This window comes from Aptenodytes patagonicus, chromosome 1 (assembly GCF_965638725.1).
Source record: "Aptenodytes patagonicus chromosome 1, bAptPat1.pri.cur, whole genome shotgun sequence".
Taxonomy (NCBI): domain Eukaryota; kingdom Metazoa; phylum Chordata; class Aves; order Sphenisciformes; family Spheniscidae; genus Aptenodytes; species Aptenodytes patagonicus.
The window spans coordinates 110954771-110979340 of NC_134949.1; the positions used below are offsets into that span (position 1 = coordinate 110954771).

At 42.5% G+C, this 24570-nt stretch overlaps 1 protein-coding gene and 2 long non-coding RNA genes across 4 annotated transcripts in view; 2 read left to right on the plus strand and 1 right to left on the minus strand.

Annotated features, from left to right (window-relative positions):
- Positions 1-6821: 6821 nt before the first annotated feature.
- LOC143166941 (uncharacterized) lies at positions 6822-12925 on the minus strand. Its single transcript, XR_012996464.1, has 3 exons — positions 12660-12925; positions 11574-11816; positions 6822-8484 (listed from the first exon to the last, which is right to left on the minus strand). It is a non-coding gene; the product is annotated as an uncharacterized LOC143166941 (long non-coding RNA).
- GBE1 (1,4-alpha-glucan branching enzyme 1) overlaps positions 12538-24570 on the plus strand; it is a 177102-nt gene continuing 165069 nt past the window's right edge. For both annotated transcript variants that reach the window (XM_076351805.1, XM_076351814.1), the window contains exon 1: positions 12538-12691. In XM_076351805.1, coding sequence (XP_076207920.1) covers positions 12597-12691 — 95 coding nt within the window. In that variant the 5' untranslated portion in view covers positions 12538-12596. The remainder of the gene's footprint in view (positions 12692-24570) is intronic.
- LOC143166947 (uncharacterized) lies at positions 12849-14440 on the plus strand. Its single transcript, XR_012996471.1, has 2 exons — positions 12849-13221; positions 14283-14440. It is a non-coding gene; the product is annotated as an uncharacterized LOC143166947 (long non-coding RNA).

A 24570-nucleotide genomic window follows, 5' to 3' on the forward strand; every position in this document is an offset into this window, starting at 1 on the left:
ATGCTACCACAATTATTCATATTTCAGATTCTTTGAGGAAAAAGAGCTGGAATAAAACAAGACATAAAAATATTTGTAATTTTTCACCAGGACAGAGCATTTTGAATACTTAAGTATTTCTACAGCATGTTTATCTAAGAACAGTTCATTAATGTAAGAGAGTAGCGCACAATCAGCTGATTTGCTCATGGCACCAACAGTCACGGATATATCTTTTCATAACCTGTGTCAGAATTTTAACATAAATTCGGCAAATTCTGCAAAACCAGAACAAATGGAAAGAGATACTGGACTCAAGTTTTTTACATTCTATATTGACAAACTACTAAATTGCAGGCAGACTGTAAAATGGGCCTTCATACTGCAACATTATAAATGTTCGTGGTCTTCCATTTACAGATGCTTTACTCGAGTAGCTAAATGACAAATTTGAACTTAACAATGCAACGACCTCCAGTTTTATACAGCTCTGCTGACTATGTATTTCCGCAAAACTACTGTGAATTTGAAAAATCAACCACTGCTCTCTAACCTGACTCCTGGATTCTCCACTAAGGAATTACAGTTTTATATTGCTGAAACTACCAATTTTAGTAGAGTTAACATTTGTATAATAGTGGAATGAAATTGTAGAGGATGGCAGACATCTGCTGAGAGCCCTGGAGAAAGATATTGTGCAATATTCAAACTAGCCGGGAATCAATGAGAGGGAAGCAGAGGGTGTAAGGAAAAGGTTTAAAAATAAAACCAAATGTATCCAAGACGGAGGAATTAGAACCCCCCAAACACGAACATCATTGTTCTTCTCATGAAGACCTCAGGGGCTGATGGCTCTCGTAAAGCAAGCCCCTCTCTCGTCTGCATCAGGAAGACTTAACTGCCAACCTCAGGACCTAGAGGCACACTGGAAAGGTGACCATAACATCAGAGAAGTGAGGCTTTTTTATAGTAATTAGATAATTTGGACTGTTTGTTAGAATATTTACTGGACTAACAGTAAATTCTTAGCACTAAGTATATGGTGTAGTACACAAGATTTTGAGTGTAACAAATCAGTGGAGAATGTGGGCAAACCCTTCTGTGAACCCTTTCAGTATGTTGGTGAGCAACCAACCTTCTGCAAAAACTTTTGTAGGCAGAAGCCTGCAGTCATCATAGAAGACCAGGAATGCAGCGGGTGTGCATTCCTGCGTCCTGGCAGGTATCTCATTTACAGTAAAACAAATGAATTTTGGGCAGCCTAGGTGATTCAGAATCACTAACGATCCGAGAAAGCAGAGAAACAGTAGTTACATCTCTCTATGATCTGGCTGCGACTCACTCCAGGCAAACCCTGGCTGGGTAAGTGGCAGTCTCTGTGGTGGAAGATGACAGTTTGCTGAAAATCTGAGAGAAAGAGGAGTAAATAGCTGGCAGTCTGAGCAAGCTGATGATAGGTGGACACTGGATGGAAGCCTGAAGTTTGCTGATACTTGTACTTAAAAGCCTCTGATCATAGTCCTAGGTGATCAGTGATCTCTGTCTCTGCTCTTTTCTCATGACCCAGCTGAGTACAGATTTTGTTTTTATTATGGTTTATCTGTAAAGGACAAAACCAGGTAGACTGACAGGGGAATTAAGAAGGAGAAAAGCAAATCCAAACCCTTTCTAGACATGCCCACTCTGCTCCTGCAGCAGCAACTGGCTACTATGAGTGGATGTTGTCATGGTTTAACCTCAGTCGGCAACTGAGCACCACACAGCTGCTCGCTCACTCTGCCCCCCCCACAGTGGGATGGGGGAGAGAATCGGAACAGTAAAAGTGAGAAAACTCATGGGTTGAGATAAAAACAGTTTAATAATTGAAATAAAAAAAAATACTAATAGTAATAAGAAGAATATACAAAGCAAGTGATGCACAGTGCAATTGCTCACCACCTACCACCTGATGCCCAGCCAGTCCCCGAGCAGCGGCCCCCCCGGCCAGCTTTCCTTAGTTTGTGTACTGAGCATGATGTCACATGGTATGGAATGTCCCTGTGGCCAGTTTGGGTCAGCTGTCCTGGCTGTGCCCCCTCCCAGCTTCTTCAGTCCTCCCACCTCCAGCCTTCTCGGTTGGTAGAGCATGGGAAGCTGAAAAGTCCTTGACGAGTGTAAGCACTGCTTAGCAACAACTAAAACATGGGTGTGTTATCAACATTGTTCTCCTCCTAAATCCAACACACAGCACTGTACCAGCTACTAGGGAGAAAATTAACTCTATCCCTGCCGAAACCAGAACAGATGTATAACACTGTACGAGCTTCAAAAGGAAGACCAGAATTTACAAGATTGTATCATCTGGATGATCACAAGCCAAAAGAAAGCAGAAAGGTATTAGAAGCAGAAAAAATTGTCTGTTCAAAGTTTTGTGCACAGTAGAGATGGACAAGCCTTGAATTAGGACCAAGATGCATTTAAAGAGCTGTAGTGGATGTCCTGGACACAAAAATACATTTAGTTTTAGGGCCTGTAGATACTGGCACAGTACGGAATGAGCTGGCAACCTGTATGAAGGAAGAAGTGATCTAGGGGACACTGTATAATACTACACAAGAAAACAAAAAATACATGAGAGTGTATGACTTAGGAGCTGTAAAAACTGTTATTTTCATCAGCATTTACTCTCAAATACTCTTCTTTGGTAAAAGTGGCAAAAGGGGAATGACAAATTAAAAAGAAGCAGAAAAGTAGCCCATGCACATATGCAGTGGTAGGAAATAGTGTAGTAAGAAAACAGTCAGACCTACCACACACACACACACGGAAACAATGTGAGAAAACTGGGGAAGACATGAGGTACTGGGACAGTATTTCCAACAAGCCCCCTCCCAGATCACTAACTGAAGACTGGGATAAGGAAAAAGGCAATTAATTGCTTATGCCTCACCTTTACAGAGCCCAAGGTACAACGTGACCATTGGGGATTGCCTGCTGTCCTGGTGGAACTATGGGACAAGTGGAAAATGAAGAGCCCGGATGTTGCCTGAAAAGACAATATAATACAAAAAGATTGAATACCTGGCACAGGCTGTGATCTGTGCAATTCAGAAGGCTATTCCGATTAAGCAGGCAGAGGAAGAGAATGAAGTGCTAACAAAGAAAGAAGCTGAATATTTAAGCAGGAGAAACCAGAACTGCTGCGAGAAGTGTGACTGCTGATGCATGACGCCCTGCTGCAGGAGCTGATCGCACAAATTTGAGGCGTATCTGCACCCAGTGGCTGGTTAAACTAAAATCAGACTGGGCAGTGGTATCAACCATTTCTTGAGTAGGATTAGGCGACTGAATCCAACATCCAAGGAGAATTTTGAGAGATAAACAAAAGGCTCAAAGGGATATCAGAAAGGAAGGGTGTTTGAAACTGAGGAACACTGACTGAGAGCCATCAGCCCTTAAACTATTCTAATGGAATTGGGATCACATTAACTTGGAAAACCAAAAGTTACCTGTATAATACCTGATTGTAATTAATACCGTAAGGTGAAAAATTACATATAATTGTAAAGTCTGCTATTGAATTCAAATATAAATGTTTAGCTGTTTGTTACAAAGAAGAGATGGAACCAAAGCAAAACAAAAACAGATGGAGGATTACTGAAGTTATCTAATAATATGAAGTAAATTTTCTTACTACATAGTAATGAAGTAGTTATTTCATTACTATGTACTTCAACATTAAGTATTCAGGAAACAGAAATGCAGCTAATTAATCTGGATATCCTCAGAAACTCATAGAGAGGGAAGTGCTTTAGCCTGGATAACTAAGATAACTATTAATAATAATATTTGCTTATTTTATCTTCCACAGATAGCATAGTATAAGCAATCCCTTCCAAATGTATGCAGACTGTAAACTGCATATCGCTTAGTTTTCTTTACTGCATATTTTTATTATGATACATGCGTATAGGAAAAGTGAAAGCCATACTACTTTTCTTTTAACTCAAATGTCATGGCTGAGTTTAAAAACAAGAGCAAAATATGAACCTCGGTCATAAGAGATAAAGGATCCAACCGAAAGGATTTATCTCCGAGCAAGAGAAAACCTGTTTGTGTGAAGACATATGTACTTACTAATCTATAAATATCTATGTTCCTAATGAAATGTGTGTGTGTGTGTGTGTGTGTTTGCCCTGGATGAAACTTTCTATATTTATAAAACATAGACTTTTGAGTGCTCTAAGAAGAAAAGGTGAATCTCCTAGGTATAAAAATATTTCCTATGGAAAATTGTATTGCATAGAATACAATCACCTATGGCAATGGATTGCATACCTGTAAGTGCAGCTTTGTATCATTGGGATTGTGAAGACTGCACCTTCATTTATTGTACTGGGGATATTTTAAGAGATGTACAAAATGGTGGAAATCAGGAGTCTCTAACCTGATAGGGTATCAAAACATGACTTCTGTTTATAATATGTAACCTTGCATGATTATTCAACTAGAGCTCATCAGGTAACTTTGGAGATTTATAGCATTTCTGATATGAGAGATGTGCATTCACGAAGATGGATTATTGAACATGATAGATGTTCTTCACAGTCTCTTTAGGCAGATTCCAGAAAAACAGCGGCTCAACACGTGCATTACATACGTAAGGATATTAGTTTTCAATGTTTTGACAATTGCTTAGATCAGAATTTGACCAAGATGTGATATGAAATTGCCCCAGTCATTTTGCCATTATCTATGTAGGATTAGTTATGTTCATATATATCCAGAAATCACTGTGAACTCTCTCATAGTGTGTAACATGCCCAATGATAGGCACACATGCAATGTAAAGATAGAAATTACATCATTACCTTAAGAGTAAGACTATGGTCTCTGACATCTACAGAAACCTGAACTTAGCTTTACAAACCACAGTTGTAATTTTAGTTGTTATACTAGCTTCGGTGATTGTACAATGGTTACATCATTATACCCTCAGACCCTTAAGCGTTATCATCACACAAGACCACAAAGGAAAAAGTGATTGCCTTCAAGAGCCATCACTCAGTCCTGCTAAGAAGCCTGGAGTCACAGGAGAGTTGGCAACATCTCTGCTGGACTCACGTAATGATTAGCCAGTGTTTAGCAGACCATCTATCTGTCATGGTTTAACCTCAGTCGGCAACTGAGCACCACGCAGCCGCTCGCTCACTCCCCCCCGGTGGGATGGGGGAGAGAATCGGAAGGGTAAAAGTGAGAAAACTCGTGGGTTGAGATAAAGACAGTTTAATAGGCAAAGCAAAAGCCGCGCACGCAAGCAAAGCAAAACAAGGAATTCATTCACTGCTTCCCATGGGCAGGCAGGTGTTCAGCCATCTCCAGGAAAGCAGGGCTCCATCACGTGTAACGGTGACTTGGGAAGACAAACACCATCACTCCGAACGTCCCCCCCTTCCTTCTTCTTCCCCCAGCTTTATATACTGAGCATGACGTCACATGGTATGGAATATCCCTGTGGCCAGTTGGGGTCAGCTGTCCTGGCTGTGCCCCCTCCCAGCTTCTTGTGCACCTCCAGCCTTCTCAGTCGGTAGAGCATGGGAAGCAAAAGGGGAATTTTAGCCTGGTACATGTGATTTTTTGCCATTGCCATTGCTCGCCTAGTGGCTGAGTGACTGTTGCTAAACCTGTGTGAGTTTGCGTCTGTGAGTGCTGCGGGGGGAAAGGATTTGACAGCCCCGCGCAGTCCCTGGATGATCAACAGCATCCTTAATGTCAACTGCATCTGGGAGAGGCTGTTGTGCAGTTGTCAGACTTCAGCTGGGAACCTCAATATTGAGGAGGGAGACACCCACCCCCCCCATGAACATCAGGCTGTGTGTGGCAAAGACCTCAGGAGGCCAATGCCTTGTCGTATGGCACATATGCCCCCATCTGCCTGAGAAAGACTTAAACCGTCAACCTTAGGACCTAGAGGCGCACTGGGAAGGGGAGCATAATATTAAGAGAAAAGGCATAAGTGCTATAAAGTTTTCTGTGTAACAATTTAAATTGCACTATTAATGAGGGTGGGATTTTCTCCATATTAGATAATTTGTACAATTATACTGTTAAAACATTTACTGGACTAACAGTAAATTCTTAGTTTCATATGTGGTGTCCTCTTCTGCCTATAGCAAGATTTTGAGCGTAGCACTAAGGAACTTGTCCCTGTCCCATCTTTCTGTTAATTAGAAACACTACTGGTTGCACCCGAGAACTGATTCGGTCAGCTGCCACCGACTGCCATTAAAAACTAAACCACAACTAATACTGCCAAGATCTAAAAGACTGGCGGCGGAAAGCATTTTGGACTTCTGAAAGTTCTGCACTCACACACGATTTGCACCAGATTCATCTGCTTTTACTGTGGTGAACTCAGTACACACTTAAACTCACGAATGCAACTTAGGTACTATTCTGCTTTTTGAAAACTAAAATATTTTTGAAAACTAAAATAATTCTACACATACTAATGAATTTATATTGACAGAGCTGTCAGAGCACTAGCAAGATGTATCTCCCCCTTTCTTCTTACCTCACTTGACCTCCCCCAGGATTAGATGTGTTACCCTCTGATCAAATATCTGGCAACCTGATTTTCTTTCCCGAGTAGAAGGCTAGACAGCCTAAATGCCTGTAGTATTTCAGGGAGGAATGGGAGACTATGCAACCAGCCTTCAAGAGACCTCCTAGGTAAGATTATTTCTCAGGGATTTTAGGAAATACCTGGCAATGAACAATGAAAGAAAGCAAAATTGCTGCTGAAGCCGAGGTGCTTCATTCTTAATTCTAAGTGTATTGGATATAAACCATGCAATATTGGCTAGCGTTAATAAGTTACTTGTTTAATAGCAATATATCATTACAAAAGCCCACTGCAATAATAGCAGGAATGTTCCTTTGGGACAACTATCCTGGAGAGCTCAAGCTACTTATTTCCTACGTGTTAGAGATAAACTTTGGTAAGACAGAGGTGACAGTTGCCAAATATTGTGGGTATGACATTAAGGATAGAGTCCCAAACGTTTTATGTTCTTCCCCCAACAAATAAACACATACACAAATACCAGGAAATAGCATTATTGGCAGTTGTAGAAGGTTGTTACTATTGGCAGTAATTACTTTTGAGAAATACATACAGAAGGCATAAATACAACAAGGTATATACAACAGTCCAAAAATATGATGATATTCCTAAAGGTTTTCCTATATTTTGTGTCTGTGAAGTGTTTCACAAATTTTTACTTGAAACTAAAGACTTTCTGCTAAATCAAATCCTTTTTTTAGTGAGACTCATAGGCATTTTCACAACAAATACTGTTCTACATCTGCCGATTTTTTTTAATTGGTATCACACTTTGAAGTGTCTTGATTACTGTGTAAACAACTATGAAAGATATTTACATTTTTTGATACTCTGTTATACAAAATAAAGACACCAAATCATAATAATACTGCAATATTGTGAAAGCAAGAAGCAGCCATTATCTAGGACTTTCAGGTTCTTGGAATGTTTTCATTTTGCTCTGCATGGTAAGTGCAAATGGCATTCCCACCAAGTGCGCTTACTGGAATTTGACAACCCTGACACAGGCTTTTTAGTATTTCAGATTGTACATTAGTTTTGATCTTTAAAGATGTGTTGTTAAAGCTCCTGATACCATGACAGGGCAGAGGTAAGACCTTAAATGAATGAATACCCTACATTTCTTAAAAAACCAAACCCAAAAGCAAAAACAAAACCCCCAAACCTATAAACTAATTAGTGGATATACTAACAGATTCTTGGAATGTTTGCTGCAATTTTCAAGGATATGTGCTTTGCTCTTCATACGTAATCAAATAGTTGAATCCTTGCTAGAAGTGCAGTATTAATTACGGATCTGTGACATGCTGTTGAGGTCTTTGGCAGCAGCTGTGCAACACCGACCACTTCTTTTCTCCTCTGTGTCTCACCTTGGAGAAGCCAAAGATAGGGATAAGTAGCTTGTTTAATCTCCATTCCCAATGTTTGACCTGTCTGAGAAGACTACCAAGATAAATGATAATTAAGAAGTTAACAGATTTTTTAAGGGGGGGCATTTGTATTTGATCTGGATGACAACTGTGCAATTAATTTCTTATGGGTTCTTGAACAAATAGTAGGGTAAGTATGGTTGGCCAATGTTGCAAAATAAGTTAGTTTTCTTTCAAATGTTGAACTCCATTTTGTGTTATGTACTGAACGTGCAGAAACCAGTCCAAAGGTGGGAAGCTGCAATGTGTACTGTAACATGCTCAGATGTCTGACACCTCTATAAAGGACACAGGGAATCCTTCAAGAATCCATTCTTCTGGAATAATGAAACATGAATCTTTTTGAGTATCTGCTTCTTTCCAGGGGAACACCTTTTCTTGATAGTGTCCATTGTGGGATCCAGTATAGGCACAGGGGAGAGCTCATGTGTTCCTGTGTTTCTCAGTCCTTGGCCATGGACTACTTCTCATCTGCAAGACATCAAAAGGTGCAATGGCAATAAAAAATGCATACATCTCCTCACACACAAGCAAGCAAAGTGGGCCAACCACACCTATATGTAAAAAGGCTTTCAGGAAAAGGAACTGGGAGGAGTTGTGCCCAGACTAAAATGATGACAAATCTTGGATATAGCCTTTAAGTATTGAATTTAAACATACAAAGGACATGCCTTGTGACTTGTCACTTTGAGAGATCAGTAATTCTTAAATGTTCTCAATAGTACAGTTAAAAAATATCTTCCTGTCTTTGGTACATGCTATCTCTTCTCAGACGTATTAAACTAGGAGTTTAGACTGCTCACAGTTAAAATGGAGCACAGCTGATGGAATAGGCTAATAAGTACTTTGTGGTATTTGGGACCACACTGTGGCATCCAGGTATGGATGTTTGCAATGCTCCATTTATGTCTACATTGGAATAAAAACTGGGCACACATCATCCTTGGCCATTGCCCTCTTTCTCTCCCTGCAGGCTAGAAGTTAACTCCAGCAAACCCTCACCATATTCCTGCTCCGGGCAATCTGAGAACCAGCATGGCAGGAACCACACTGTAATTCATGTATGAATTATCTATTTCATAGCTGTGGGACTGGGCAGTCTAGAAATTAGCAGAAGTGCATGACAGCTGTAGTACAGAATCCTGCACCCCAAAGATGACTCTGACAGGTCTGGAAGTGTGTTACAGAGCCAGGCCAGGACCAGGGACCAGGTCTGCTCTGAGCCACTTTGTTTAGAAGCACCTGGAGCTCAGGAACTGGCTCCGCAAAAGCCAGTCAAGGCCACAGACCTCACAGATCCGTTCTGGCTGAGATACGAACAGACACCGTTGATGAGGGAGAATCTGAACCAGTGCTCTAAGGAAAAACAGATTTTTTTTCTAACACAGTTCCTACAGTTTAGAATCTCTGTCATCTTTTGCAAAGTAAGTGCAAAATATTAGTGAATCAAAGCAGATGTACCGCATGACAAGAGTAGCCATTTTTCTCTTTCTTTAATGCTTTCCAGATCTTGAATGTTATTTGATTTCTATTTGAACTTTGCATATTTAAAAAAAAATCTAAATTGATGTAATAATTGTAACTATACAGTTACTGCTCAGCATTGCTATGCAACATTTTAAAGTATACATAACCTGAGCATGACCATCCTTTGAAAGACTAGTTTAGAGTGGATTGATATACTCCAGCCTCAGTGGTAACTGGGTGCCAGACACATGCCTTAGACATCACTCCTATATGATCCACTGCTGTTCCCCAAAAAGAGCAGTTATTACAAACAGTCCTCCTCTTCCTACTTCTACTGCTGCCAGCTTTCTATCAATCTCTGACAAATGCACAAAGATGCATTCAGCTGTTGGGACGATATTTGTTGTTTGAACCGCCATTTTTGCCTCCAGGTAGAGCACTAAATGGCAGTGTCCCGAGAGCCAAACTCGTCCTTTGAGTCTCAGCTAGATTACAGTGTAATAGATGATCACAATAATATATGCCTTAGTATCTTTGAGTTACTTGTGACAAAGCAGGCAGATAAAATCATGCGCCAGTTGTAAACGGGAACATGAGCAGATACAAATGATATGGTTATCAATTTCTCAGTTCTCAGTGTTAAATATAGCATTTGGGCTTTGTCTGTTATAGAGACAGGGGCTATTTGCAGAATTTAACTTACTGAAGTTCAAGGTTGCTCGGATGTGAGGCTAGAAACTGTGTCATTTCTACTTAAAATCTTCCACATGAAGGTTAAGAAGGGGTCCCTGTCTTCAGGGAGCCGAAAGTCACAGCTATATTCCTACTGTTTACACAAACTGCTAATGCTGATTTATAAATCTCTCTCTTGTGTTTATGCCAAACAGCTAATAACAGTGCTGTGAACTTGCTTGAGCTTTCTGACAATGAAGAAAACCAAAGAGACTGTGCTAAGAGTGAAGCTCCTGTTTCCTATGCTTGTGAACTCAAAGGTGGCAGGAATTACCCTCCTACCCCCACTTCAACAGCAAGCAACCCCTTCAGTACCGAACAGCTGGAAGCCCCAAAGCAGCAGCACAGGTAACACGTAACTATTGTAAAAAAACAAATTTCCTGGCCCTTGATAATCAGCTGGAATTTCTCTCCTTTTAGTTTGCCAAACTAGTTAACTGTGAGAATGAGTGACACATTCACAAAAGAACACGATGCGCACAGTATGATGAAAGAAGCAAGAATAAGATGATAAGAGTTGTTAAACTTTGGTTTAGCACAGGCATTAAGTTTTGAGAAGCACAGGTAATTTTAAAAACAGCTTTTCAGTCTGGACTCTGGGAAAAAAAGAAATCCTGATCTATCAGAGCTGGATATGATAGGTAGTTCTGCTACAGCATAAATGCTACTTCTTTCAATAACCAAACAAAAAATGCTTGCGCCTTCTGCTAGGGCAACTGCTATAGCAAACAGTAGGAGTATTGCCCCTACTCATTCTTAGGTCAGGGAATACTTGTTGCACTCCGTAAGGAAAAAAGTACAAAAGTACTTGGGTTTTTGTGTGTGCAGTTAGAAACTGCTGCAAGGAAGGAAATACACTGTAATTAAATGTACACTGTTGATGAAACAAATCATTATGGAAACTTTCACTGTGGCCAATTTTGGGTAAAGTAATAAATGAATTGCTAGTGCTGTTAGTTATCTGGCAGACAGGAAGGGGAAGCAGCACTAAAATTCAGAGGAAGCCAAGATAGGGGAGATGAGTTACAAACTGAGGATAAAAATTTAGGAGATGGCTGTGGAAACGAGGTAAGGTATCCAGGAGTTGAAAAGTTTGTAAACCGTGGCTGAAAAACATTCAAAAGAGGCCTCTAAATAAATGTTCTCACTACATGCCTAAACAAAGCAAAATTGCTGGACCTTAAATAAAAGTGCTAAATGCTGGCCTAGAGGCATGGTCAGGTTACTGATTAGTTGCCTTGGCTATTTGGTGGCCTATCCAAAAATGAGACACGTCGGTATTAGGTCAAAAACGTCCACAGCAATCTACCTGTGCTATTCAGCGTTTAGAGCTGCATTAGGATCAACTGAATTAATCTTACTTTGTTTAGGATTCTTTATGTGTCCGGTAAAGCGACATTTTGCTGTACAGACACAGTGTTTATGAGAACTCATGGATGCTCCCGGAGTCTTGTTCTGCTGAGCTTGTCTGTGAGCACGCCAGCGCTCTATCGGTCGAGAAGTGTATTCCAGCACTCATGATGACACCAAATCTGCTGGGGGGGTGGGGGTGGGGTGGTTTTTTTTGCGTGTGGGAATGCAGAGCTCACCCGGCAGCAGACACACTGGAAAAGACACCAAAGAGGCACTAAGAAAACAAACCGGGGACCGTGGAGCGACGGCAGACACCCCGCCCCCCGCCGGCACTGCCCTGCCCTGCCTCGCCGGGGAGGTCGGCTCCGACAGCTACTTAATTTTAATTCCCTTTACTGACAGAGCACAGCTGGCCCCCTCACCTCACCGCCCAGCCCCTCAGCAGCGGCATTTCGGGTCGCCGCTCGGGGCTCCGCAGCGAGGGCAGCAGCGTTCCCTCGCCGCAGGAGTGGCTCCGCCAGCGCCGCGGCCCGGGCCCGGCCCGCGCTCACCCCGCTGGCCTCCGCCTGCCCCGACACCTCGCACCGTTTTGAGAACGGCTCTTTTTACACTCCCCTCCCCTTCCCGCTATCACCCCGCTGCGGGCAGAGCGCGGGGGCTGCGAAACCAAACCCCTCGCTCGTCCGCGCCAAGGGGAGGCAGGGATACAAGTCCCCCCAACACCGCCCCCTCTCGGCTCCCGCTGCCCCCGAGGCACCCGCAGCACCGACACCGCCGCCCCGGGCACCGGGGGGGGAAGGGCAGCGCAGCCCTGCCCGGCGCGGCCCAGGCGGCTGGCGCAGCGGGCGGGGAGGGGCGGCGGAGGCGGCCGCCTCCAGGCTCCGGCGGGCTGCCCCGGCCCGGTGGGCGGCGCCGGGCGGTGAGAAGCAGGGGGCACCTCGCCCGCCCGCCCCGGCCCCCCGCCCCGGGTGTATATAGCGGCGGCCGGCGCAGATCCAGCGGCGGCCGGCGCAGATCCTGCGGCGGGCAAGATGGCGGTTGCCATCAGCACGCAACCGCTGAAGCTGCCGCAGCTGCTGGAGCGGGACCCCTACCTGGCCCCCTTCAAGGCGGACTTCGAGCGCAGGTACCGCCCCGCTCGCCTGCCGGCGGCCTAGGCTTGCGCCGCGGGGAGGGGAGCATTGCCTCTGCAGGGCGAGAGGTGGTGGGCAAGCAGGCGGCGACTGCCCGCCTCTGGGGGCGCCGGGGCGGGCGGTGTCCCCTCCTTCTTCTCCCCTCCCCGTCGCGGCGGGGGCTGTCCCTCAGCCAGCTCCGGGGCGGCTCCGCTTCCCGCCCCGGCGGCGGCGGGGGGGACGGAGCCGGAGCTTGGGGGTTTCGCACCGGCTCTTCCGACGGAGGCGCCTCCACCGCGGGCGGAGCCGCTGTCGAGGCCCGGCAGGGCCTCCTGAGCCGAGCATGGCGCGCCGCTGCAGGAGGCCTTCGCCACGGGCCTCTCCGCCGGCAGCGCCAGCGTTGTGGGGGGCCGTCCCGTCCTCCGCAGCCTCTCCGGCACTTCAGGCGTCTTCGTGGTCCCCCTTGGGCCCGCCTAAAAGCGGCATCGCTTCGTTACGGCGGGGGCTGGTTCACAGGCGAGTCTGGCCCTTGGAGCGCCGGCAGGTGTGCCGCGGGGGGAAGCACCGCGGGCAGCTTGTGAGGGCGGTTAGCCGAGCTGCTGTGGCTAATAAAAACGTATTTCAGTCCAGCTGTGGTAACGTGTAAATAAACTGCTCCTGAATCTCCTTTTTCTGGAGAACTTTCATTTGGGTGCGTTTTTGGAGGTGTCCCTGAATCCCTAGCTCAGCTGTTGGCCAGGGTTACACACGCTGAAGCAGCAGGGCGTGCCTTAGGTTGGCTTCCGGTTGACGGTCTGAGCAACTGGGTTTTTTTTCTTCCCTCTTGCCGGGACCTGCGACACCAGCCCTCTGGCCGGGGTGGGCGGCAGGCCTGGGCGAGAGCCTGCCAGCAGCAGCTCGGGCAGAGGCGACCTGCGTCCTGCAGGGCCAAACTGCCGGCCTTGAAAGGCTGCTAAAGCCTCACTGGCTGTTTGAAAACAGGAACTGGGAGTTTTTATGGTGCAGCTTTATGTGTTGCATTTCAGTAGTGGTCCTGTGATAATCAAAACTGTAGTACTGATCAGTGCCCTTATCCCAGAAGTCTGGAAAAGTCTATGTATGTGGGGAGAAGTAAGAGGAAATCTGATTTTTTTTTTTTTTTTTTAAAGTATTTGGCTTTTTTCTGTTACTATATTACACATAGTGCTTTTGGCTTAGCATTGCCAGCTGTCCTGTTGGGTTCTGGCAGAGGATAGCGGTAAGGCTAGATCTTGTAAAATGGGATTAAGGATTGAATGAACTACTAGGCTGATTTACAGAGCATTTTCTCAAACTGTAATCTCTTAATGATAGAATAACTGAGTTTTAAACAATGATTCCTGACAAGCTTGTGGTAATGTATGCAGTGCTGTAAAACACCTAATTATTTCAGTGGGGTGCCAGGGTGTAGGAAGTAATAAGTGGGTGGACCTGGCTCTTAATAAAACCATTCATCAAAACATTTGGGCTTCCCAAATGTGCCTGTCATCTAAATGGGCACATTGTGGATGGCGGTGTTTGTATTTCTGAGGATAGTATGGCTGTGCTGAACACAATGAATTTTCAAAATTTCTGTGTACTTCCCAGGTTCATCCATCTCAAGCACAGAACTTCAGATGATCCTGTTTTTATCTTGTCTCTTCCTGGCTTCTGAACCTCAAACTGGTCACCATATAATTAATGTGGAAACTTGTATACTGTTAATTAGTTCAAAAGAATAAAGGAAGACTTTTGTGACAACCTGTGATAAACGGAATGTCTTATTCCAAGCCCAAACAAGGCCATCCTGTCTCTCATCCTGTGGATGGTAGAGTGCAAGGAATAAGAGTGTAAGCACAGGGAAATGCCCGTTGGTGTCTGTGCAATGCTCATCCCAACTTCCATGAATTGTGATTCAGTCTGTATTTAATAGCTCCAAGTGCACTTTTATCTAGAGCTCTTGCATCAAGAGTGCCCAGGAAAAAGGAGTTTTGCAGCCTAATTGCTGCTTGTGCGAAGAACAAGTTCTCTGGGGCGTTTTGAGCCTCCAGCGTGTGGGTTTCGCTTACTTTTCTCCAATTCTTGTACTGGAGGAGGGGGTGAACAGCCCTGCACAACAATGTTCACTGTGTCCATGAAATCCTGAGCAATGCGGAGCTGTATGATGTTTGTTCCAGGCTGAAGGATCCTGATGTGTTTAACTGGTCATTGTATAAAGGTGGTCCACGTGTCTGATCCTTTGCTGTGTGTTGTGTGTCTTTCCTGGCCCCTTTTGAGATGGCAGTTAGAACTGAAAACAGTCTTGGAGTTGAATACTGTGTGGATTAATACAGTTACATAATGATATGGCAATTGCATAACTAATCCTTCAAGTATAAGTGTAAAGCAAAATAAACCTGGCAAGCTGTCTAGAAGCAGAAATGTATTTAAATGTACTTACCTTTGAAGTTCCAAGCATATATACAAAGTAAAGTTGCACATATTAATCTTAATTTACTGCCAGTAGGATTTCTTATGCCTCTAGAAAGGTAGCAGTTATTTTTAGATGGTGACTTAAACGTTGATCATGCATTTGTGGGGCCTCTCATTAAGTAACCCAATAGATCAGATGTATCCCATGCATAGTGTAGGAAAGGGTGTGATGAAGCAACCAGGAATATGTGCTGTTGAGCAAATCTGTGTATTAGGAGTTGACCAGCTGTCAACTGCTTGCCATGGCCTCATCATAGGTGGGACAGGAGGACTAATTCTTGATGTGTATTTGGTATTAGCAATTCCTTTACTCTTGTAGAGTAGGAAAACTGGATAGAAATGATACCACCTAACTGCTGAACAAGTAACAGTCTGTCAATTACTCCTTCTGGTACTGCCAGCTGGCTTTCTCTCTCTCTCCCTTTGCTCCTGACACCCCAGCCAGTGGCACTATTTGCCACTTCAATAGTTTAAACAACAAAGATGCAGGTAGTCTCTCAGTTAAGAAAGTTGAGTTATTCCTGACGAAGGGGATGGAAGGCAGCTGTTGTGCCTGGCACCTTGTAGCACCAAAAGTGATTTACTTGCTTGGATTAGGAAGCTTTGGGAAAGAACAGAAGTGAAACAGACTTGATCCAGTACAATATGTATGGGTACTTTTACTGTAGTAGTCTAAATTTCTTCTTAAAGTTTGCAATGTTGTTGACTTTACTTAATATTAAACAAAATAATTAAGGACTGATGGGAATTTTGTAGCTTATAGATATACTGCGTATTGCCTAGAGAAATAAAAACGGGGTTTTGGCAGAGGATTAAGGATGCTTGAGAAACAAAGCTTTTTAAACATTTGTCTGTGGAGATCTTTATACTATGCCGTGTGCAAAAAAATATAAAAATAGTCCTCCCTTTGTCTTGCTTAGTAACAGTATGTTCTTCTACAGAAGGGAGGGGAAATAAAAGATTTAGGGTCTATTCTTGGCAGCAATATCAGCAAGTTGTTGACTCACCCTTTGGGCTTGAGTCTGTCTGCTGTTTTATCCATAGCACTGGGTTAGCATAGCCAGATTATTGCTAGTGGAAAATTTTATGATTGTTTATGCATGACTGTTGTAGGATGTGCAGTTAACTTGGTTATGATGGTTTATTCTCACGCTGAAAGCAGGGTCATTTCTGGTGTTGGATTGGGTTGCCCAGGACCTTGTTGGGTTGTGCTGAATCTGAGGATGTGCTTCCACAGCCTCTTTGGGCAGCTGTTCCCAGTGTTTGGCTACCCTCGTTGTGAAAATTTCTTTCTTAATACTGTAACTTCCCTTGCTGCAACTTTGTCCATTGCCTCTGGTCTTTTTTCTTGTGTACCTTGGAGGAGAGCCTGGCTCATTCTTTGCTCTAGGCATTCCCCCCCACCTGTCCCTTTAGATAGCTTAAGACTGTAAGTGGACATTAGCAACCCATGCCTCCCCGGGTTAGCTTTTTCATCTCTGGTCTGAAGAAACCCAGCGCGCTCAGGCTCTATCTGTGTGCCATAGGTAGTAGAAGACAGACCAGGAACAAGAAGCTAGTTTTCTACAGAGGCCTTAGCTTGTCCTTGCTCACCTGTGCCTTGAGCAGGTGCAGTCCTATCTTGCTGGAGTTCACATCCACCTCTCCTACCCTGTGCTGTGCCCCTTCACCCACAGGAGGGTGACCATGTCTGCATGGCAGCATGCCTAATACTGAGATCTTTGTACATTGTTTTATTTTTTCCCTTTTTTTTTGGGGGGGGGAGGGGGATGTTGCAGGATAGACAGGCTTTACTTACATCAGCCTGGATTCTACAGTGTAATGTAATTATACTGATTCACTTTGAGAATTGCTAGATTCATGATGAAATGAATCATGATGTTGCCTCAAGTTCTGAAAATTTTTCTTTTGGTTTCAAGGACTGTCTCCTTTAACCTCTCATAAGTGTAACTTTTTCCTTTTTTTTAATAAAGCCTTGAGAAACACTGAACAAGTGCTTTGATGGGAACAAAATGCTTATCTAAATAAGTGATGCCTAAAATGTGATGCTAGGACCTAGTTAAGTCCCAAGCATGGAGTATGGACTACCATAGTTAAATGAGTTACTAGTGGAAAGACAGACTTCTGGTCCCATTCCCTCCTCAGTTCTTTGTCATGCATGGGTATGTTGTTGCAAATGGTGTTTGTGGGTGGGGGGAGAATATAAATCTGTAATTTTTCTTTTCTCTGCCTGAATTTGACCCTGAGTTGGGGGGGGAGGGGGTATTTTCTTTGGGGAGGGGGGCAATCCTTTCAGTGTATGTATAGTGAGCCATTCAGCCCTGACCCAAACCACATGCTATTCAGAACTTGAAACAAGAATCTACTTAAAAAAACAACCAAACAAAAAAAACCCCAAGTGATAGTGTTCGTATAGGATATCACTGTGCTACATTGTTTGACCATCTGTGATGTTTTCCCACAAGTATTTTGTTAACTCCCAAGTGTTATTTAGGCTAAAGACTTTGTATAATTTAGTATGTATTTTTAGTCTTTTACCTCTTGGAACATAATTGGTTCAATTAAAACCATTAATGCCTGTGGTGTAATTGCATTTTATGGAGTTACAAACTGGTGTTAGAAAGTGCTGCCCATTAGAAATTTCTGCTATAACGATGTGCATGGCTTATTATATTTTACCAGCCCCTGCAACTGCCTCTGTAGTCTACTGACTGTGTAATCCTCAGTGAAAGCTTTTTTTGAATAGTTCAATTTATAGAGTAAATAAGTAAAAAATGTACCACTGCACAGCTTCAGTCTTTGTCTTGATGAAAGCATCAAACAGGACATTGATTTGTTCAGCCAGACAAAATACTGGCCATAGGGCTTGGCCATTGGTATGGGGGATTGGAGAGAGAGAGGGTCCCATTTCTTAAGTGTTGGAGAGTTTTTGGTTGCGAAGACTGGAACATCTACTCAGTGGCTTTTATAGTTGGATCAATTAACAAGATGTCTGGCAGTTGGTTCATAGGTTTCTAGTAGTGTTCTTAGACCCCTCCACTCTTACAGAAGGGAAATACTAGGTAGACACAAACAGGAGAATGGCAAGTATCAGATTACTGCTGCTTTATGATGGCTCTGTCTCTTTTTCCTATTTTAAGAGATGCACGGTGGTGGGTACTTGACTGAGGTATTGAAAATGAAAAGGTGTCGAATTGGGTTTGATAGGACTGACTAGGAAGGCAGCTGTTGGGGTCTAGCAGGTTTGGGAATGGAAGTTGAAGAGTGATCCAGCTGGAATCCTAGTTTTAGATGATGATGGGGAGGGGGGAAAGGCTGGAGTAAGATCTGTCACAGAATTAACACAACTACTATATATAATCTGTGTAGGGAGCCGTGATGCTAACTCAGAAAAACTGGATTTTCCTTTTCTGTTTTGTCTTGTACAGTCTGCTGTGTTGGGTATGCAGAACTAAATGTTCACAAAAAACGATGTTGTACATTGCTGTATTTTTCTTTTTTGGTGGCATTCTATAAGTTCAGTTAACTTTTTCTGAACTACTCAGAATGATTCTAGAGCCCTATAGAAACCAATACCTGTCAGTTTAATGGAATATATGCTTCTGCATTATGGTAGTCTTTAGAACGCTTTTGTGCATTAGGATTAGTAACCCTGACAGGCACAGCTGACTGCGTCACTGATGACCTTAATTTTTAAGTCTGTGAGGAAGTAGTTACATAGGCCAATGTACATCTAGTGTATGCATATCTGGCCATAGTCATCATCAAAAGATTCGAGTTGGCAATTGTCTTAATAGCTGCTAGCTTTACAAAAAGGCAGGAAGGTATTAAGATGTAGGTATTGCATTTTGTTAGCAAGGCAGTTGCCTCTGTATATGAATTAAAACTAAGTACTCTCTGAAAAACTGAGTGGAGGCCCCCTCGGCTCTGTTATGTAGTGTTAGCATGTCTGAGGATGTTGGATGGGCTCTGAGAATTTGCCCAGAATTTTAAAACAATAGATTATGTGGCCAAGCTGTAAAGAAGGTGTTCTTATTATGGAGGACTGTCTTAAATTGACATCCTATCTCATGAAGCTGCTTTTCTCCCCTTGTTCGATTTCAATATTTATGTATACATATTTCTTTCCTTTCTGTCTCCCTGTTACCTTCTATTTACTTCCACTATGCCTTCTAATCCTAGCTGCTCCTTCATCTTCTGTCTTCCACAAAAGAAGCTCCTTTTCACTTGTGCAATGTCAGACATCTAAAACCTCTCACTCGTGCTTCAGTTTACTTTGTACTTCGGAAACTTTGCTTCATACAGCTATTCATTAGAATAAAGAAAATAATGTCTTAAGGCATTATGTGTCAAGTGGAACAAGATCAGGTTTTTGTATTTAAAATGTAAAAACATGAGTTTTCCTCTGGGAAAAAAAATTCTGCAAAAAAAGTTTTTAGCTATAATATGGCTTGCCTCTTCCCCAAGTATCTGATAGTTTATTTGACATTCTTATAGCACCTCATGTTAACAAGTTGAAGGCCAGTTGTTAGTGATGATTCCTGGCCATGCTGTGAAGAATAGGCCTCCAAGCTGCTTAGAACAACAGTCTGTTTTGCCTCTTGTTGCTGTTGGAAGCACCTTGCCAATTAATGTTATCTGGACGTTATTTGCAATTAACGTAGTAAAGTAGTATGGGCCCTTGATCTAGTATCTCAAAATAGATGTCTGAAGACCTGTCTAATGACCCAGGTCAACTAGTTCACTGATGTGAACATCTTGAAACTGTTCCGTTAATCTGGATATCTCTAATGCTAAATTTATTTTAACCTACTCTTTTGATAGACTTAAAAAGAAAGGAGAAAAAAAAAAAAGGCTTACTGACAGTTTTCTTTAAACATGCAGCTCCAAGTCTATTGACTGATGTTACTTGAAGGTAGCAGTAGCTCTAACGCTTTCTATTTGACACCCTCCTCCTTTCTTTGGTGCTGTTGCTCAGGCACAGCATACTTATGGTTCACACATGTCCTTGCTGTTCCGGTGTGCTGTGTTGCTGGACTTTGTGCTAGCGTGTCTGCCACTGTGCTTAGCGTTAGACAGAGAAAATAAGTTCACGGCGGGGCATGAAGATCTGGTAAGAGTGGACCTGCTCTCCCTGAAGTAGGAGTACTACTGCTAGAAAGTTATACTAAGTTCAAAAAAATGTAGCCTAGATCTGCAAAAGGAATTGAGTGATGCTCAGTCACATGCAATATTAACTTCTAAGTGCTTAGTTCATGGAATAGAAAATGTGAGTTTCAGCCCTTATGTGAACTAGTCTTGCACTCAGAGTGATTTGTCTCCATTTGTGTGTTCCATAGTCCTCAAAGTGAGGTTGGGATCCAGGTCCTCCCACTTCCAAGTGGTGCTGGCATGAGGCACCAAACTAAGGATGAAGTCCTTTGTGGTAGGAGTAGGAAAGTAGAGAAACCCTGCTAAAGTAATACTTTGGGAGAGTATGGACTTCAAGTGTACCAGTATTTATTCTTTAATTCCTCTCACTCCAAACCAAAACAACCCCCCACCTTTTTGGTCAAGAAAAGGCTTATAGGAATGTGGATAAGCTAACATATGCAAACAGACTTCATTGATCTTGAAGGGTGGTTAAATACCATTGCAAAGGTGTGCAACTGGAAGAGAATTATTTTTCTATTTCTGGGCAATGTTTAGGGTCTGACCTTCATTTGCACTTGTCTTTTTCGAGAGAGGGAGCTGATAGAGAAGGCTGTTTAGGAGACACTGTATTGGGACAAGTGGAAAATAAACTTTTAGTGCTGATCACAAATGGATGTAGGTAGTTTATTACACTTAGTGTGGGGATTTTTTTTGACAAAACAATGCATTAGACGTTTGTTCAAGCAAGTCCCTGTGTGCCAACTGTGTGTGTGGGGCCAGACTTCTGTTTTGAGGACACTTCTCTTTTTCCTAGCATGTCACTGATAGGCAGACTACGTGCATGTGCAGGATGTGTGCCTCCAGGCATTCCCCATGGTCACATGTGAATGTGATGTCATCATCAGATCTAAGTTTTTGGATATATAATCATTTGATAAGATGCTTTGGAGGAAAGGCAGGAGGGCCAGGGGGGATTGTTTAAAAGACTCCTATTAAAATCATGCTGAGTTACTGTGTGTTTTAAATGAAAACATGCTGCACTGCCACAACTGTTTGGAAATTGACCATCTAGAATGAATTCATTGCATAAATTTAGGAGTCAGCAGCTCATTTTAGCAGTTTTAGGGGGCATCCTGATTGTACTGTACCTGCTATCCCAGAAAAAAAATAGAAGTTTAATAAATTCTGTTGTCTGTGCCAGACTTAAGCAGATACCTTGGGTATTTTAGGCTGTCTAAAATGTCCTTGGACAACCCTGTTTATGCAAGTAAGTCTTACTGTTAACATCATTGTTTGATACCTATTGTGGTAGATATCCACAGTATAAATGTTCCTGCTTTGACAGAGACTGGTAAGCCATAAGTTAATTAATGCTTTCCTTTCTAAGACTTATGCAGCTCACTTTGAAATTATGAATCTTCAGTTGCTGTCAGCAAGATTTGATTTGTCCTGCATAAACAGTTCTTCCTGCCAAATGCCACTCCTCTAGGAAATTGTTCAAGTTTAATAGAAGTATGAAGTGTTGCATACTGCTTTGGTGTGCTGGCTTTTTTGAGAAAATTTGGGCAGCATGCTGGTTGTAAATCCTTGCACAATAGCTTCGTATTGTTACACAAACAGTAGCAATGACTCGATGTAGAAGCATTTGTGAAATAGTAGATGTGATGTTTTGGGGCAGGAGCTGGTGCAGGGGCTCTCTAGAGGTTAGAGCTAAAATCCACATTTTTGGGAAGAAGAAGAAATTAGAGAGGACCACTGAAAGTATCATAATCTGTATATTTTTGTACATAAAGGTAGGAACTTAAGGCAAATAAATACTTTTTGTCAGTCCTCAAATCCTTCCTCAGTTTGTATTTTGATTGGACTTGTCATCTGATGTTACCTCCTCTCTGTCCCACCCTTCTGCAGTTGCCTTCCTCACCCCCCAAAACCCTTAACATCCCTAAGAGAAGTATAGGAGAAATGGGGACAAATCCCTCCTTTGTAAGAAAGGAGCAAACAGAGCTGAAAAAAGACATGCTTTACAACTTCACGGTCTGTTTAGACTACAGCTGTTTTGAGACTGTTAAGGTAGCGGAGAACATGGTAAAACTTCTGCATGCTGAATGAGCCAGGTAACTCAAATAGCTTTGTCTGAACAAATAGATCCTCTCTCCATGACATGAACTTCCAAGCTTTAACTTCATCTTTGGAAAGCTCATGGATTATCATATATTTCAAGTTCAATACATGGATATTGTTTGTATTAAAATACTTCAGTTTTTAGGAGTAGACAGTATGTGTCCAGTACTGCCGATGGCACGGGCTCTATGAACATGTATATGAGGTTTTCCAGTGAAGCATAGTCTGTTGGAAAAGGTTTTTAATTTCCTTTTCTTTCAGTAGGGATCAGATGTGTTCTGTAAATTTTTCATTCTCACTTGAAGAGGAAGTGATTTAGAAAAATACAGCTTAAAAAAACCGACAGTGTAGCAATAACTTTAAATTTTGCATCTTGCAAGTAGTATGGTGTGGGGATGGGAATCTCACTAACGGACATTCCTGAGTTTGATTTTAATGAGCAAACACTGTACCACCTGGCATGACAAGGCACTTAAGCAGAAAACAACGGAGAAAGGAATGTGCAGCTGGAAGGAAAAAAACAAGATGAAGACCATGAAGGCATTTCGCATGATCAGGAAGAACGGGCCAGTCTGCTAGAGCATAGATGCACGTGAACACAAGGCTATAACCTACCTGCAAGCTGCAGGTAGCGTGTGTACACTTCTGCTTGCTATAAAAGATGCTAACAAAAAGCAATAAAGGTCTTTGGTTGCCGTGCCTGCCAGAGTCCGTGCCGCTTTTAACCCCTACAGTATGGCGGCTGTACTATCTTCTCTGTTTGATCCAGTCTTTAGGAGGCTAAATAGTTGTATCTACTTGCCCCCAGTTTTTTCAATTAGGAAGCTACCCTCTTTGCCCTTGTGCTTCCTTCTTTGTTCAGTTCTTTGCTACTTTCTTGCCACTGGCTAGCAGTTGTTTTGAACAACAGTAGGTACTTGTGGGATACTGAACTAATTTCAACGTGTAGCACCAGTAGAAAAACAATCTTTTTGTTGACAAACTCCAAAGGGATGGGAGAGAGACCGCAGCAAAGCATAGCATTTAGGTTAGCTACTCTGGTCTGTATCCATTGTCTAAGCAGTTTTTTCCCTTTCTTAAAGAAAGCAAATCAAAATAGGCATTACTGTCTGTTTTGTCAGGCAGTAAGGGAAAAAGCCTAAAGTGATAAGGGGCTTTAAAAAAGGAAGCGATTTAAGGTAGCGGTTTGGTACTGGGGACAGTATCAAAGGTTTGTGTTTTTCCTTTCCTCATTGCGCGCCCCCCCCCCCCCCAAAAGAAAAGGGGGGGGAGGGGGAAAGAGGGGGATCCCTGAAGCTTTTGAAAGGAAGGCCTGTGCGTGGGCTGCATGGAGGTGTTGTCACTTGTTCTGCAGGTAGCTCTTTTTTAGTCTATGCAAATTCAAGGTAGGTAGTTGTATCTTAGCTTTCAGTGGTGTAAAGTTGGGTTTTTTTGAGTGTGAAAGCTAGCTTTTCCTTTGTTTGCTGTACAGCTTCCTTTATAGCTTTTGGGGAAAATACATAAAAATATCTTTACTTAATGCACAAGTGTAATACATAAAGTGCATATACACACAGTGCTTTTTGGAGAAGTTTCTAGCTAGCATGTGTATATATCCAGCCTCCATTGGTGTTCATTGGCAAGTTTAACTATGGCTTATGGAATTCATTGACTTAATCTATGGCATATTTGACATGAGTTTTCTAATAAGAGTGAGTTCTTTAATGCTTAATTTTATAAACACCTGAAAGGTTTTTTCAAAATATTGCTGCTTTATTTTAATCCTGTTTACAACAATTGGAAAGTATTTAAGAAAAAAAATCGGGCTCGTAACAGTCTTTTTTCTTTTTTAATAGCAATACTATTGCAGTGTAATTTGAACGTGATTATAGTGATTAGTTCTTTCAGACAAAATTATAAATAACACTTGTTAGCATTTAGATTTATTTGCCAAACTTTGGATTTTCTTTGTATAATCAAAAAATTCTGGACAGAAAATCTTTTTCTAGCTACTTCTTGTTATCCTAAAATAAATGAATGTATGAGTTCATAAATCTGATTATTTGTTACTTCACTTAAACACTGTAAATTAATGTAAATAAACACCTCAAAACTGAAGACTACTGCTTCATCTCCCTCCCCTGCCCTCAGTTTTAGATGCCACATAGTTATGATGGTAGGTGTATGTAGA